Source organism: Psammomys obesus, unplaced genomic scaffold (assembly GCF_907164565.1).
Source record: "Psammomys obesus unplaced genomic scaffold, mPsaObe1.curated_primary_1811, whole genome shotgun sequence".
NCBI classification, from domain to species: Eukaryota; Metazoa; Chordata; class Mammalia; order Rodentia; family Muridae; genus Psammomys; species Psammomys obesus.
The window spans coordinates 8,464,475-8,479,929 of record NW_026596085.1 but is presented as its reverse complement, the minus strand read 5'-3'; the positions used below and the strand labels follow the sequence as shown (position 1 = coordinate 8,479,929).

Sequence of the window (15,455 nt, the reverse complement as noted above, 5' to 3'; positions counted from 1 at the left end):
GAACACTATATTCTCCCAGAATTTTTACTATGTCTGCCTACAGCAAGCTGTTCAAATTTCAGTGATGATACTACATTGAAAAGGTTAAACCAAAGTCATAATCCTTGAAGATAGGGTTTAAAGGAGTCACTGAGAAGCTGAAGAACAGTCACAATGTGCTTCACACACACACACACACACACACACACACACACACACACAAATGCATTTAATAATTCAGTACTTGACTGGGGAAGTTTTATATAAGATTTATATAAAACTGATTGCTAAGCTTAGCATTTAAATGTATAATATCCCCTTTCTAAAGGATCAGAGTTTTAAAAATCCAAACCAAATTTCATTTCCAGAACTTACTCATTTCCTGATTTCAATTTTGCTAATCCTTAACAGTAGGTCTCTGACACTGGAATTTGGACTCAGTTCACAGAGTGGGTTGCTGACACCTTGTAAAGATGAAGAGACCTCAGCAATGCTGGGAGACTTTCATGTTGATTCTTGGAATAAATAAGCCCTCAGTAGTAGGTGATGGTGTCTCTGACCTAGACTAGCCTGTGTTTAACTGTGGTTAGCCTTTTCTCATCATCTCCCAGAAGTAGACTGTATAACAAGCGTCCCTCAGACAAGAGAAGAATGTCTAGAGTAAGGAATACACAGGAAATTTAATTTCTCTTTCCTATTATCTTCTAACTAGCTGTGCTGAAGACGTACATGCTTTTCTGTGTGTCTATATCCCTAAGACTGTTCTTTTATTTTTAAAAATGGCAAGAGAGCATGTCAATAGATCTGTCTTCTCCACCAGTGCAAATAAGAATCATTGACCATGATGCAACAGCCTGTCACTACATGGAAGTACATGTAACTTCTCACTGCTTAGTAATGCTGTGATGGCTTGTTTTGATTGATTTATTTGGAAGATGCTGCTGTCGAACAGAGCACAAGAGCTAAATGGCATCACCCCAGAAGTGATGATCTAGATACAGGTCAGATTTCTCAAGTGACAACTCTAGAAATGATTTCTTCCTCAGTGTATTTGTTATCTGTTTATGCGGGGCTATTAGTTTTTAAATGCTAACCTTGTAGGTTGTTGCTTTGTTAGAAGAGTTTGTTAGCTCCAAGGTATTCTAGTAAAGTTTTTAGTCTCTTATGTATATAATCATGTCATCTGCCAATTAAGTCACTTTGGCTGCTTCCTTTTCTCTTTACATCTGTTTGCTTGTTTGTCTGTGTTTCTTGTCTTAATGTTCTAGGTAAGGATTCCAGTACTATGTTTAATGAGCGGTAATAGGAGATCTTCTGAAAGTGCTATAGGATTTTTTTCCATTTAGTAAAGTATTGGCAATAAGTTTCTTACATATCCCTTTCGTGTTCTGAGAAATGTTCTTAGATACTCACTTTCTTCAGCTGGTTAATGATCACAAAACAGTATTGGATTTTGTTCATAGCCTTTTCTGTGTCTATTGAAAAAATCTTGTGATTTCTTTCATTGAGTTCATTCATATTTATATTGTATTTATTATCTGTATGTATTGAACCGTCCATACATCTTTGGAATAAAACCAACTTGTCATAAGACTGATCCTTTTGATGTGTTTCTGTATCTGAATTACAAGTATTTTGTTGGGAAATTCAGCATCTGTGTTCATCAGGGAAATTGGTTGGCAATTTTCTGTCATTGTGTCTTTATCTCTTTTGGAATCAGGGTAATACAGACTTCATGCAGAGGACTACTCTCTCTCCTGCTTTACAGAATAGTTTGAGAAACTCTGCTCTTCTTTGAGGATCTAGGAGAAATCAGCAGTGACTCTATGGGCCTGGACCTAGTTGGGATAGTTTTTAATACTGCTTCAATCTTGTTTAGTCTATCAAAGAACTGACTGTTTTATTGATTCTTTGTAATTTTTTAATTTCAATTTCATTAATCTATGCCCCATTTTTTAAACTATTCCTTTTCATGTAAGGATTTAGGTTTTGCCTTGCACCCCTCCCTGCCTTCCCCTCCTTCCCCTGGCATTCTAATTTCCTACTATAATCACTTAAAACTACAAATTTTCCTCTTAGAACTGCTTTTATTGTGTCCCATAGTTTTTGGTTTTTATATGTTCATTACAATTGAACATTGATATTGTAAAATTTAGCTCCTAACTGCTTCATTGACTTCTCTAATGAGTAGTGTGGTTTTTAGTCTCCATATGTTTCTGTATGTTCTGTTCTTTCTCTTGCTATTGATTTCTTGTTTATTTTTTTTCTTCAATTTTGGTCAGCTAGAATCATATCTGTGAAGACTCGCCTTCTGTCCCGATATATAACTGACTTTAGAGAAAGTTTCATTAGCTGTTGAAAAGAATACTTATTCTGAAGTTTTAGAATGGAATGCTCCACAGATGGTGTCTCTTAAATCTCTATGGATGGCTGTATGGTGTCATTTAATCTATGTGTTTTTCTGTTTATATTTTGCCAGAGTAATCTATCAATTTGTGAGACTCAGATACTACAATAACATTCTATTGGAGTTCATCTGTGTCTTTTTCATCTGACCATGTGTATTATGAAAGTGGGTAGTACATTTGAATTGACTAAGTCTTTGAATACATTTACGTTAGAGTCCTAGTTTTTTGTTTTTTCAGTATGCTCTTCAGCATGCTCATCATTCTTATCCGTCTAAAAGGACTCTTCCAGTAGACTCTGTAAGTCTGGTTTCTGGTTATAAATTCCTTTAGTCTGTTTTCATCATAGAATGTTTCATTATCTCCCTCAGTCATGACAGTTTCGTGGCTAGTTCTGGATGACAGCTGTGGTTATTCAAATCTTGAAATACATAGTTGCAAACTTTTCTTGTCTTAGAAGCTTCTGTTGAGAAGTCAGCTGTGTTTCTCATTGCCCTGCCTTTATATGTGATTCAGTGTTTACCTCTTGCAGTCCCCAAGACAGTTTCTTTGTTCTGTATCTTTAGTGTTTTAATTGACTTTATGCCACACACACACACACACACACACACACACACACACACACACACACGAGTGAGCATTTGGCTCAGTGCTTGGTGTTCTCTCAGCTTAGCCATCTTGGCATAGCTTGGTGCTGTGAGAAGTTCAGCCATGGAGACCCTTTGTGCTAATTTGTGAGGGGCTTCTGAGATAGTTTTAGCTTGGAAAGGTAGCATAGAATCTCTGACATCATGAGGGTCCACATGGGCAACAGTTTTACTAAGGTAGGGGCATGGTTTGTGCCTCCAAAACACAGGGCTCGTTTTACATGTTTTTAGATGAAACTCAAGTCTATAAAGCAAGTTTCTGTTTATTTTTATTTTTTTATAATTTATTCACTTTATATCCCAATTGTAGCCCCCTCCCTTGCCTCCTCCAGGTCTCACCCCCTTCCCTCTTCTCCCCCTATCCCTCTTTCCTAGTCCACTGAACAGGGTGTCTTCCTCCCCAGCCATCTAACTCTAACTGGATCCTCTTCCTGCATTGCCTGCTGCCCCTCCAGGAGGAAGTGATCAAAGAGCAGGCAACCAAGTTTACGTCAGAGGTAAACCCTGCTCCCCTTACTAGGGCACCCACATGGAGACTGAGCTGCCTATGGGCTACATCTGAGCAGGGGGTCTAAGTCCTCTCTATGGATGGTCCTTGGTTGGTGCGTCAGTCTCTGCAGGATCCACTGGGCCCAGATTTTTTGGCTTTGTTGGTCTCCTTGTGGAGCAACTGTCCCTTCCCCATTATATGGCTTTGGCTTTATTGTAAAAAAAAAAAAAAAAAAAAAATCAGGTATCTGTATGTGTTTGGGTTCATTTCTGGGTCTTCAATTCAATTTCATTGATCCACTAGTCTGTTTCTTTGCCAGTACCATGCGGTTTTTATTACTGTTGCTCTATAGTACAGCTTGAATCAACAATTTTTAAAATCAAGTATTCTGTCACAGAGTAATTCAATGGCACACTAATTTGGTGCATGATAAGAAATGCTGGTAAGAAAATATTTAAAATCCATTTTTTAATTATTAAGAAATTGTGTTTTATGAAACAGTCAGCTTTGTATATTCAGTAAAAGCACTGCTGCTCATAAAATATTACCAACGAGTATGAACCAAGTTGTTTAAAGGGCATGTTCTTGTGCATGCCAAGTTCACAAGTTCTGTTTAAAATAAATCCTTGAGGATGTCACACAATGTTACATAGGCAAGGGCTCTCAGAAACAACTTAGAATTTTATGTGTTTGATTCTGAATTAAGTTTGGGTTATTGTGTTACAGACACACTCAGAGAGCACCTGCTAGAATTTCCAGTTTCTATTTTCCTGGGGTAAGGAATTGGATCAGGGACATGTGCATAGTAGTGGCAACAGAAACCGATTATTAAGAAAGCATGCCTGAGCTAGGAAGTTGGGCAGAAAGCTGGGAAGTGAGTCTGAATACTCAGTAGATGTTTGTGACTCTTTGTGGGTTATTAATTTAGACCTATCTTCACTCAGATGCTTGTTGCATGTGACTCTTCCAAGAAATCCTTAGTTGTGTTTACAGTCATTTTTACTGTCATGGGTTTCTTTGCCACGTAACCTTGATGTCTCAATGTCCAACCTACTCCCAGGCCATAATTATGTGTCCCACTCCCAATAGTGCCCATGTTTTTGTGACCCTGGAATTCAAGAATGAAGAAATCTGGAGCTTGAGCTACCTCCTAAGAAAACATCTTCAAACTTATCAAAGAAAGGGAGGGAAAGAAAAAGAACTTTGCCAGACTGAAATGTGTGGAGATTTTTTTCTCTTTCTAAATCTGAGATGGTTGAATTTGAGTGAAAAATTGTCTTCATACTGGGAAGTGGAGACAACCTAGGGCCTAAATACCCTTATATCAAGGGTTATACCAATTGGCCCGTCTCTTGGTTAAATTTATGTACATTCTAGTGTTTGTCTTGACTTTTTATAAACTGTGTGATGAATCCTTTCCTTTAGTCAAACCACAAATAAAATTGCTACATTTTTTGTACTAATTTATGTTTCTTAATTGTTTTTGAAGAAATTGAGTGGTAGGTGTGTTTGTTTGGTTGGTACTTTTGTTTTGTTTTTGTTTTTTGCCCTTATGTACCTGAGAACACCTAGAGGCTTTGGAGATCTAGTGAAGTAACCAGTCAGTGAGTGACATCAGGCTTTGTCTGGGAGTGTGAGAGGCCACACACCACCCTGAAGGCAGGGACTGCTTACAGGTAGTCAGCATAATGTGGCCTTGGAAGAATGAAGCAAACCCTGGTTCCTGCTTCCTTCAGTTACTGGGTAAAAATGAGGCTGCTTCTGTACTGGGCAATCTGTGTCAGGGATGATGACTTCTTTCTTCTGCTTCTTCATTTTCTATCACTGTGAGGCCCACAGAGGCTGTAGAGCTGACTCTATGAGTCCTGTGCTGTTTCTCACCTCAAGAGAGAGATCCTTAGAGCAGTTTTCTTGAGAGAAGAAGGTTAGCTTCACTGTGCTGTTAAGGCATGAGATGAGGGAGTCAAAACTGACAGGACAACAGGCAACACAGTAGAGGAAATCACTAGTGAAAGCAAATGCATGGACAAGATGTCAAAGACGCGTTTACACCCAACCAGCAAGAGCCCATTTAATGGGATAAATTACATGCTGTCCTCTTGACGATTAAGTGCTATTGAAGTGGCAACGTTTTAAAGTGAAGGGAGAAAGGCATGGCATACCACAGAGAGGCATGAACAAATACAAAACTTTGATCTGGAGTGTTAATGTTCAAACTCGGAGACAGATTTCAAGCAACTCCAGTTCTAGCATCTTTAAATATTTACAAAGCATCGAGCCTCTTCAAGATTACATTTCGAGGCCACAGTAATCCCTAATAAATCCCAAATCCTCAAGAAGAGACATTTCTTATTGTTTCTTGTTATGATCATATCCTTATTAAAATTAAATTTTAGTTCTGTGAATGTATGTATAGACCTTTTGTTACTGAATCCTCTTCTAGACTCCCCATGGCAACCTGATCCTTCCAATCTCTGTCATAAGAATTCAGATGAAACACAGAGTTACTGTAGATGATAAAAGAGAGAAGAAAGTTTTTTAAGTCATGATATTAGGTCTTTCTTAAGTGGACCATGACCAAAAGAACAATGATGCGAACATACATTTTAGGAAGGCTTTATAAGCATTCCAAAGTGTCCAGGATGGGTACTTTTCTTGAAGGAGTGTTTTCCCATGGGGTGTTTGACAGATCTGTTTGCTTACATAACCAGCCTGGCAGGAGGAGACATATCCCAGTGATACATTGTTGCCACTCCTTTTAGTTGTTATACTGTTGAGACATCAGGCTCTAAGTTATTGCCATTTCCCCAGGAGACTAAAGCTGAGAGAAGGAAATGGCTAAGACCACCTTGTAAAAGACACTGCAACTGAGACAATGCTGGGCCAGAACTGAGCAGGACCACATGTGATGAGGACTGCTTAGCTATGTTTAATTCCTATTAACTAGTTTAACTTAAATCTCATAGAATAACAACATGGATGGACTTGGGAGAGGGCTTGCTAAAGCTTCTTATTTCTCTTTCAATGTGGCCATACTGAGTAAGCCTCCTTTCCCTGATTTTTCACTACTTGTCTCTCTAGATGCCCAATTGAGGATGGGTGGCCAAGCATAGCTTGCCGATTGTCAGAATCCATTTTAACAAATCTGGTACAGTTTGACCTTTGCAGAAGGAGCCAGTGCCTTGGCCTTTCTCAGGAAGTTTTTTGCTATACACTAATTCAGTAAGGTTTAGGACTCCTTAAATCTATAGTTACTCAGTAGAGACCTAATAATGCAGAACTTTTGAGAGTGGCAAGGCTAATCTCTGCTGTTGGGGAGATTAACTTAAACAACTGGGATGCCAGGTGGCCAGAAGTCAACAAAACCACCTCCTGAGAGCCAGTAGCTCTCAAGTCCAATGCCTCACAACAAGAAAACGAACAAGGAATGAGCAGAGCTAACATGATTTGTTAAAGAAAAAATTAAAAAAAAAATTTCTAAAAGGAAAGGGTACAGATTGCTCATCGTATCAGAGGAGTCATCTTCATCCCCTCTCTCCTCACTTCCTTTCCTTGTTCTCCAGGTTTTTGATTGAGTCACTTTCCGTATGTCTTCCATACTGTAGGGAGCCAGCTTCTGTCTCAATCCCGGGCAGTTTAGGATGTGACATTTCCACACACAGCCAGAGATTTGACCAAGATCCCGTTCCTCTGACCAGTTACTGGAGTTCGGCAGTCCCAGGCCTCATAGTTCACCAGCTGCTGCTTATGATGAAGGGCTCTAGCCCTGTTTTCTAATCCTGCTAATATCTAACCAGACACCTCACACTAGTAGCATAAAAACTGTGATGCTCCAAGTCATTTCAGAATAGGGATTTTACAGCAACAGTCTCACACAACACTCAGAGCAGTTTCTGGTTCCATTTCTACTGTGTGAGGAAAATGAGGGTCAGAGGTTGAATATGAATCCCAGTGTTGCAAACTGCAAGATCGTTTGGGGTAAAATAGAGATAAGATCTGTCCCAGCTCCTTCTTGACTACACTTTCAAATGTCATTCTTGGTTCTTTGATCTCAGAGAATGAAGCGCTAAATAACATCCTAGATGTAGAAATTTATGTTTTGGTTTTATTTAGTTTGCTAGAACACCTGCTCATTGTGGGCACAGCTAATTCTGTATTTGCCCCACTTTCCCAGACAACTTGTAGAGTTAATGAGTAAGTGTAGCACTCCTTCCCCTCACACTGCACCAAAATGAGAACCTCAAGGATGAGTTCACAGAAGGCTCGTTGCCAACTTGTTCTTCTCTTTTTGGTAAGTGCTGCTGCTTTTTCACTTAAGACCAAACTGTAGCAGCTTCCCTTGCTCTCTAATTTGAATAATTGTGAGCCCCATTACACTTTCATATTGTAACACTCTAGGAAATACCTTAGAACTGTGTTAAAATTCAGTGGTTCCTGTTGCCTTTGAACTGTGCATATTCTGGGGTTTGCTTTGTATGTATTTTAGCTAGAGTTTATCTTTGAGAATGAGTATCTCATAGAAACAAAATTTTTGAAATGGTTTCCTGTTTTCATTTTTCTACCTTCCTCTTTACCAAAGAACTCACTCTATATATTGTGTAACATCCGTGGGAGGATTTGAAGCCAAAACACTCACTTTGTGGCATTGCCAAACTTAGATTGACACAACCAATCAGTATCGGTGATTTTCATTTATATCTATATTCGATACTTTTGATAGTGTGCATCACTTAAATAAAACAAATCTAATAACTTTTCTTCTGTACATTTAACTGATTACCTTTCTTTCTGAAAAATTCTTTCTTCATTATTTTCATATGCTGAAGTGAAAATAATTTATGACAGTATTTCTTGTCAAACATTTTTTCTTTAATTAAAAATTAAAATTGAATTAAATATTCTAGACTTAATACAGTTCTTCTAGGCATATAGTTCTTGCCTTCTCAGAAATCTCTGAAAATTAAATTGTGTAACTGAAAATTAGCTGTTCAATTTTTAGCAATGATATTCCAAATATTGCCTGCCTATCATGACTCATTTTCACTATTTCCCTTTAACATAAGTATTTAATTCACATTTTCAAAAATTAAATAGCTTAGACATAACAGTGCAATCATACGCTACAACAAAACGTTCCTCTTCAAATAATTAGGATTCTTGAGAATAAAAACAGAAAAAAAAAAAAAACCTAAAATCCATCCTGGTTGACACAAGAGTCTTCATTTTATTTAAATGTTGATTCTGTATCTACTCTTTGGTAATGTGTAGTTCTCTGCTGATTACTGCAGCATCAGTATTTTTCTTTCAAAATTGTTTTCTTGATTTATTTTAATTAGCATATTATATTTTACCTTAAAATACTTTTGGAGATTTGTTTAATTTATGTGTATGGGTTCTTTAGTCTGCATGTGTCTGTGCAGTACTCACGGAAGCCAGAAGTACATCCTGGCTCTCCCGAGACCAGAGTTACCAGTTACAGCCTGTGGATGTCAGGAACAGAACTAGGCTCCTCCGGGAGGGAAGCCAGTGCTCTTCTCACTGAGGTCTCACAGATTTCTACTATGATTTTGTCACAAGGAATGCCAGATTTCCTTGCCTAAAGAGGGAACTTGATTTTTTCTATATATAATCTGCCTTTATCTATAATATATAATGAATGCATTATATTTATTATTTAATATAATATATAATGTAGATATTATACTTATTATATATAAGGTGTACATGTAGCACACCAAGAATGTCAGATTCTTTTCCTTCAATGGATATTCTGTTAAAGTAAAGGCATGGATTTTAAACTTGTAGCTTTCCTAGGTGCATTTTTTAAGGGACATTTTACTATCTCCAGATTTGGAACTTCAAATGATCAGATACACAATAGTTTGTTTTTGAAATATATCTTAAGACATAGGTGAAATCTTCACAGGCCTCATCATTTATTTTAGGTTTGTATATCTCAACTCTCTCCATCGAACATACTTTCACAATTACATATGTCTTGGCAGCAACAGGTGAGAATGCCTTTGTCACATTATTGTGGTAATAAAGCAAATGATCTCAAATTCTGGTGCTTCAAAAGACATTTTAGTTTTATTTCTGTTGCTCTAACAAAATGCACACACACACACATGCACGCACACACTTGCGCAGGTACGCGCACACACACAGAGAGAAAGAGAAAGAGAGAGGGGGGAGAGAGAGAGAGAGAGAGCTTAGAGGATAAGGCAAATGCTTTAGCTCACAAATCCAGATGACCTTTTACCATAGCAGAGGAGTCAAGGCAGCAAGAACTTAAAATAGCTGTTCACATTATATCCCCAGTCAAGAGCAATGAATGTGTAGGTGCACCTGTGCCCATTCTTTTCTCTACATTTATACAACTCAGGATGCAAACCCAGAGAATAGTGCCAGACCTAGTGAGCAGGTTTTCCCACTTCAGTTAATGTAAGCAAGATGATCCCTAGCCCGAAGGCCAAGCTGATCTGGACAATCTTTCACCGAGACTCTTTCTAAGTTATGCTGGATTGTGCGAAGCTGGCAATGAAAGCTTACCATTATAGACATGTTCGAGGACATCCCTGGAGAAAACAACCGGGCAGTGAATCCACAAATCTTGGCAGCTATCTGGTGGAAGGAGATGAAATGGGGAGGAAATAAAAAAAAAAAAGTAAAGCTCTTTGAAAAGTCAGAAAATTTTCCAGCTCAGACACTGGGGTCCAACAACTATCCAATGTCTGGAGGCTTGATTTTTAAAAAAAATTTATTAATTATACTTTATTCACTTTGTATCCCCCCATAAACCCCTTCCTCCTCCCCTCTCAATCCCTCCTTCCCTCCCTCTTCACGCATGCCCCTCCCCAAGTCCACTAATAGGGGAGGTCCTCCTCTCTTTCCTTCTGATCTTAGTCTATCAGATCTCATCAGGAGTGGCTGCATTGTCATCTTCTGTGGCCTGGTAAGGCTGCTCCCCCGTCGCGGGAGGTGATCAAAGAGCAGGCCAATCAGTTCATGTCAGAGACAGTCCCTGTTCCTATTACTATGTAACCCACTTGGACACTGACCTGCCATGGGCTACATCTGTGCAGGAGTTCTAGATTATCTCCATGCACAGTACTTGGTTGGAGTATGAGTCTCTGGAAAGACCCCTGTGCTCAGATTTTTTGGTTCTGTTGCTCTCCTTGTAGAGCTCCTGTCCTCTCCAGATCTTACTATTTCCCACTTCTTTCATAAGATTGCATGCACTCTGCCCAACAGTTGGCTGTAAAACTGAGAAGGTTAGACTTCCTGAGATAACCCACAAAACAGGCTTCACGTGCAAGCAACTGCATAAGAGAAGGGGCCTTGGGGGTCTACCACATATATCATCATGGGTATTATTATTTTATTTTGCCCTTCCCACTTTTTTCTCTTCTTTATTTTTATTTTCGTGCATTAGTGTTTTGCCTACATGCATGTCTGTGTGAGGGTGCCAGGTCCCCTGGAACTGGTGTTACTAATAGTTGTGAGATGCCATATGGATCCTGGGGATTGAACATAGGCCCTGTGGAAGAGCAGTTAGTGCTCTTAACTGTGAAGCCATCTCCCCAGCTCCTCCTCCTATTTTCATATCAAGCCTCCAGGTTGACAATATTTCTTGTCACCTTCAGGCTTCAGGCTGCTATTCTTTAGGTTGTAAAACAGGAGTTTTGTCCTTACTGAAGGAGGACTTTATACTTTCCTGAATAAAGGAAATGACTGTTGTCTTCCTTACTTCAAAGTGACATTATCAGCCATTAACCAGGACACTTGTCGGGAGCTTACTGACCATCCACAAAGCTATTTGTGTCAGAAGATATTAACTTGTCAACTTATGGAGATTCTTACGTCTCAAGGGGAGCCTCAGACACGGAAGCATTTATTGCTACATGAGAAGAATCTTATAGGGAGTGGATCAGAGTTAGGCCGTGTGTAATAGAGCAGCTGAGAGAAATATTCATGTGTCTCAGATGATACCTTGAGGTGTTGACTGCAGATGGTCCTTCACTGCCTTTCTTTCTGTCTAACATCCTGTATCACTAGTTGTAAATTTTGAAAGCGTAATATATCCTCTCAAGTTGAAACTCCTGTTCTGGGTATCTCTGTAATGCTCTACAATACGTTGTTTTCCAAGTGTTTGGTAGAAATGGTTGAATATTTTTTAACAAATCTTACATCTTAGGCTAAGGCTACAGAATCTCCATCTTCACATTCTGCTTACATTGCCACAGTGCTGTGGTAACGTGCTTTCAATACAGATAACCAAGTTGAATATCACGCAAACCTCAATCTACCTCATTGTCAGAGACAGGATCATGCACTTGTGTCTTGCGACTGAGCAGAAAGTTTCTTAATAGCAGTACTTCTACCTTGTTTTTGAAGTTTCTTTTCTGTTGCTTCTGAAGAGACAATTCACTGCAAAGGTGATGGAAGAGGAGTTATATGCCCCTGCACTGCCAGGAGGCTATTTCAAAGGTCTGGCGGTGTAACTATACCGTCTTCTGCATGCTTACCAAAGCAAGATATTTTAACTAGATTGCTACATGACTTTGTAGCTTAGTTTGTGGAAGCTTTTCTGCTTGGTTTTAAAGAGGGATCTCCAACTTTTGAAAACGTGACCACATCAAACCTATATTGATTTGTGCTGACAGACATGGTTGTAGATATTGTGCAATAAGAAAAGAAAAAAAAACACATTTGATAAGTAAATAAAAGAACAGAAGGAAAGCAGAAATGAGTAAGGGCGGTTACGTTGAGTCTTATCTCAGCTGTGTGGCAAGACCATGCTTAGACAGAAAGATAAACAGACAGACAGATGAAATCACTAGGCATTTATGGCAAATGTTTTCTACAAAACACCAAAGGCTGCCTTGCCATACCATCCTTCAAACTTCTAAGCTCTTGCCAAGGTTTTCTCTCTTCTGTTGCCTCAGAGAGGTGCCAAAGGCCTCACACATAAGATCGTATTTACACTGACCTTTCTATCTGTTTCTCAACTAAATCTAATCTATTAAAATAATCTCTATAAAAATATTGACAATACAACAGTCTCAGTAGACGGTTAGCATATTTTGTGTAAAGTGAAAAGGGAACCCAGTTGTCTGCCATCAGAGTGGTTCATCCTGATCAGCACGAACATGTTGGGAGACCAGCCAAGGCCCTGTGATATGGCTCCTTTCACTACAACTGTATTAAATTAAGCTAAAATCAGAAAAATGAGGCCATGCATAGTTAATGATGTCATTGGTCCCGAATGGTGGACGTTTATCCTTCTCTTTTGTTTTCTTCCCCCTCTATTGCTTTTTGGTCCCCTATTTTACTCTTGCCTACTGTCTTTTTGCTTAGTTCCATTTCTTTTCTTCTAAATTATTATCTCATCTTTTCTTCTTGCAGGTGTCTCATAGTACTTAACTGCTATAGAGCTTTTCTTGTTTGTGGAAGTTGAACCATCTACTCAATAGAAGATGAAAATGCCATTGCTGGTTAGTCATCTCCTGCTCATCTCCTTAACATCCTGTCTAGGAGGTAAGGGAAGACTTTCTGTGTTCTCCATAAGTCATATGAATATAATCTATATGTGTTTTTACTGTGAAATCTTTTGTGTGAAATTAGAACTATCATTTTTCTTTTGACCTTTAGCTCTGGCCACATTAGTAGATAAATTTTGTATGTTAAGATTTGCCTTATTTTTATTTTCAATGAAAATAAATTAAAGTTTTGCAATATTTAGCCTATTTTTCTCTAGTAGTTAAATGCTTGCAAACCTGTAAACTTTGGACCTCTGGTAAAAGAAACACTTGGTATGTCACAGGATGGTTTAACATAACACTATTTAATGTAGAATTGGGAGAGAAGGGTGACATTTCTACCGCCAACCTACAATTGAATAAACTTCAGCATCTTCAGTAACAGTAAAGTGTAGTAAGAAATTAAAAAAGTAACACTTTAAATGTCTCCCTTTTGTCTTTAATTACAACTTACTCACTTGTCAGTTGGCCTTAGGTCTATTTTTTATAGACCTGTTTTTAATAATTGATTCACATCACTCCTCGAAATTAATAAACAATAGCTATTATGAGTTTTCAGCACAATACCAGATCTGATAAATCTTGCATTTATTTGTTCAATTTTAGGAAAATATGTCCAAACACTCTATGATGCCTTTATGCATATAAAAAAAATAGCACAGCAGCTTTGAGCTCTTAGCACAGAAATCATGTTTCTCTTTTTCAGAGCAAATGTGAAAATTCGGAGATATTTTCCACATGCATAGACACATGCTTTTTTAATGGCAGTAGTACGTTTCCTAGCAATTTTTTTTCAGTGACCTTTGTTCACTGAGCACTTGATGAATTGCTCTTCAGCTGAAGACATACCTGTATCTAGTGCGTTTATACAGTCTCTCCTGGTCTCTTTAGGGATGTGCCCAAAGATTCTATTGCACTTACTATTTACTTAGTTCACTTGTTTGTCTGTCTGATACAGGGCTTTTTGCAGCCCAGGCTGCCATGAAATTTATTAGGTGGCCAAGCATTATCCTCCTAAGTGCTGGGATCACAGTAAAATCAGCCATTATTTATTTCTTTATAGATTTTAAAAAAATCACTTTACAGCCTGATTACAGACCCCTGCCTCCTCTCCTCCCAGTCCCACCCACACACCCTCTCCCTGCATTTTCCTCTCTGCTTCTTCTCAAAGGAGGGTGGTCCCCAGTGGTTATCAACCCACCCTGGCACCTCAAGCAGGATGAAGGGCATCCTCTCCCACTGAGGCCAGACAAGGCAGCCCACTAAGGGGAAGGAATCCAATAGCAGGCAACAGAGTTGGAGACAGTCCCTCCTCCCATTGTTAGGGGACCCACATGTTGACTAAGCTACATATGTGAAGGGGTCTAGGTCCATGTATGCTCTTTGGTTGGTGGTTCTGTCTCTATGAGCCCCGATGAGCCCTGGTTAGTTGACTCTGGAAGTCTTTTAGTAAGTGTTCTTGACTGCTCAGGCTCCTTCTGTCCTTCTTCCCACTCTTCCACAGAACTCCCCAAGCTCCACCCACTGCTTGTCCTTGGGTCTCTGCATCTGTCTCCATCAGCTGCCAGATGAAGCCTTTCAGAAGACAGTTATGCTAGTCTCCTGTCTGCAAGCATGGCACAGTATCATTAACAGTGACAGAGTGTCATTAATAAGGTTGTCTCTCTCCTGTGGGGTAGATCTCAAGTTGGGCCAGTTATTGATTTGCCGTTCCCTCAATCTCTGCTCCATCTTTACTTCTACACTTCTTGTAGGCAAGACAAATTTTGGGTTGCAGGTTTTACCAGTAGGTTAGTGTTCTCCTCCCTCTACTGGAAGTCCCACCTGGCTCGAGGAGGTAGCAACTTCAGGTTCCTTAGCAGCCTCTGCTAGGAATCTCAGCCAGGGTTACCCCCATGCATTCCCCGGAGCCTCCTCAGTCCTAGAGATGCCCCCTCCCAGTATTGATTTCTGTTCTTTCTCCAGGTCCTCTCCACACCTCCCTCTCCTGCCCTCCACAATCCCATAATCCTTCCCATCCCCCTCCCACCCAGTTCTCTCCCTCCATCTACATCAGATGTCTATTTTTTCTCCTGTTCTGAATGAAGTTCAACCATCTTTTCTTGGGCCCTCCTCGGCTTCTTTGGGTCTGTGGATTGTAGCATGGTTGTCCTTTCTTTAAGGCTAATACACACTTATAAGTGAGTACATGCCATGTTTGCCTTTTCAAGTCTGAGTGATCCTACTCAGGATGATCTTCTCCAGTTCAATCCTTTTATTTATTCATTTATTTTGCCAATTTTATAATGTCCTTCTTTTTAATAGCTGAGTAGTATTCCATTGTGTAAATGTACCACAGTTTCTTTAACCATTCTTCAGTTGAGGGATATCTAGGTTGTTTCCAGTTTCTGGC

At 39.3% G+C, this 15,455-nt stretch overlaps 1 protein-coding gene across 3 annotated transcripts in view; it reads left to right on the top strand.

Annotated features, from left to right (window-relative positions):
• Positions 1–15,455, top strand: part of Cntn1 (contactin 1) — a 301,145-nt gene that overhangs the window by 150,213 nt on the left and 135,477 nt on the right. For all 3 annotated transcript variants that reach the window (XM_055626902.1, XM_055626903.1, XM_055626904.1), the window contains exon 2: positions 12,930–13,061. In XM_055626902.1, coding sequence (XP_055482877.1) covers positions 13,001–13,061 — 61 coding nt within the window. In that variant the 5' untranslated portion in view covers positions 12,930–13,000. The remainder of the gene's footprint in view (positions 1–12,929; positions 13,062–15,455) is intronic.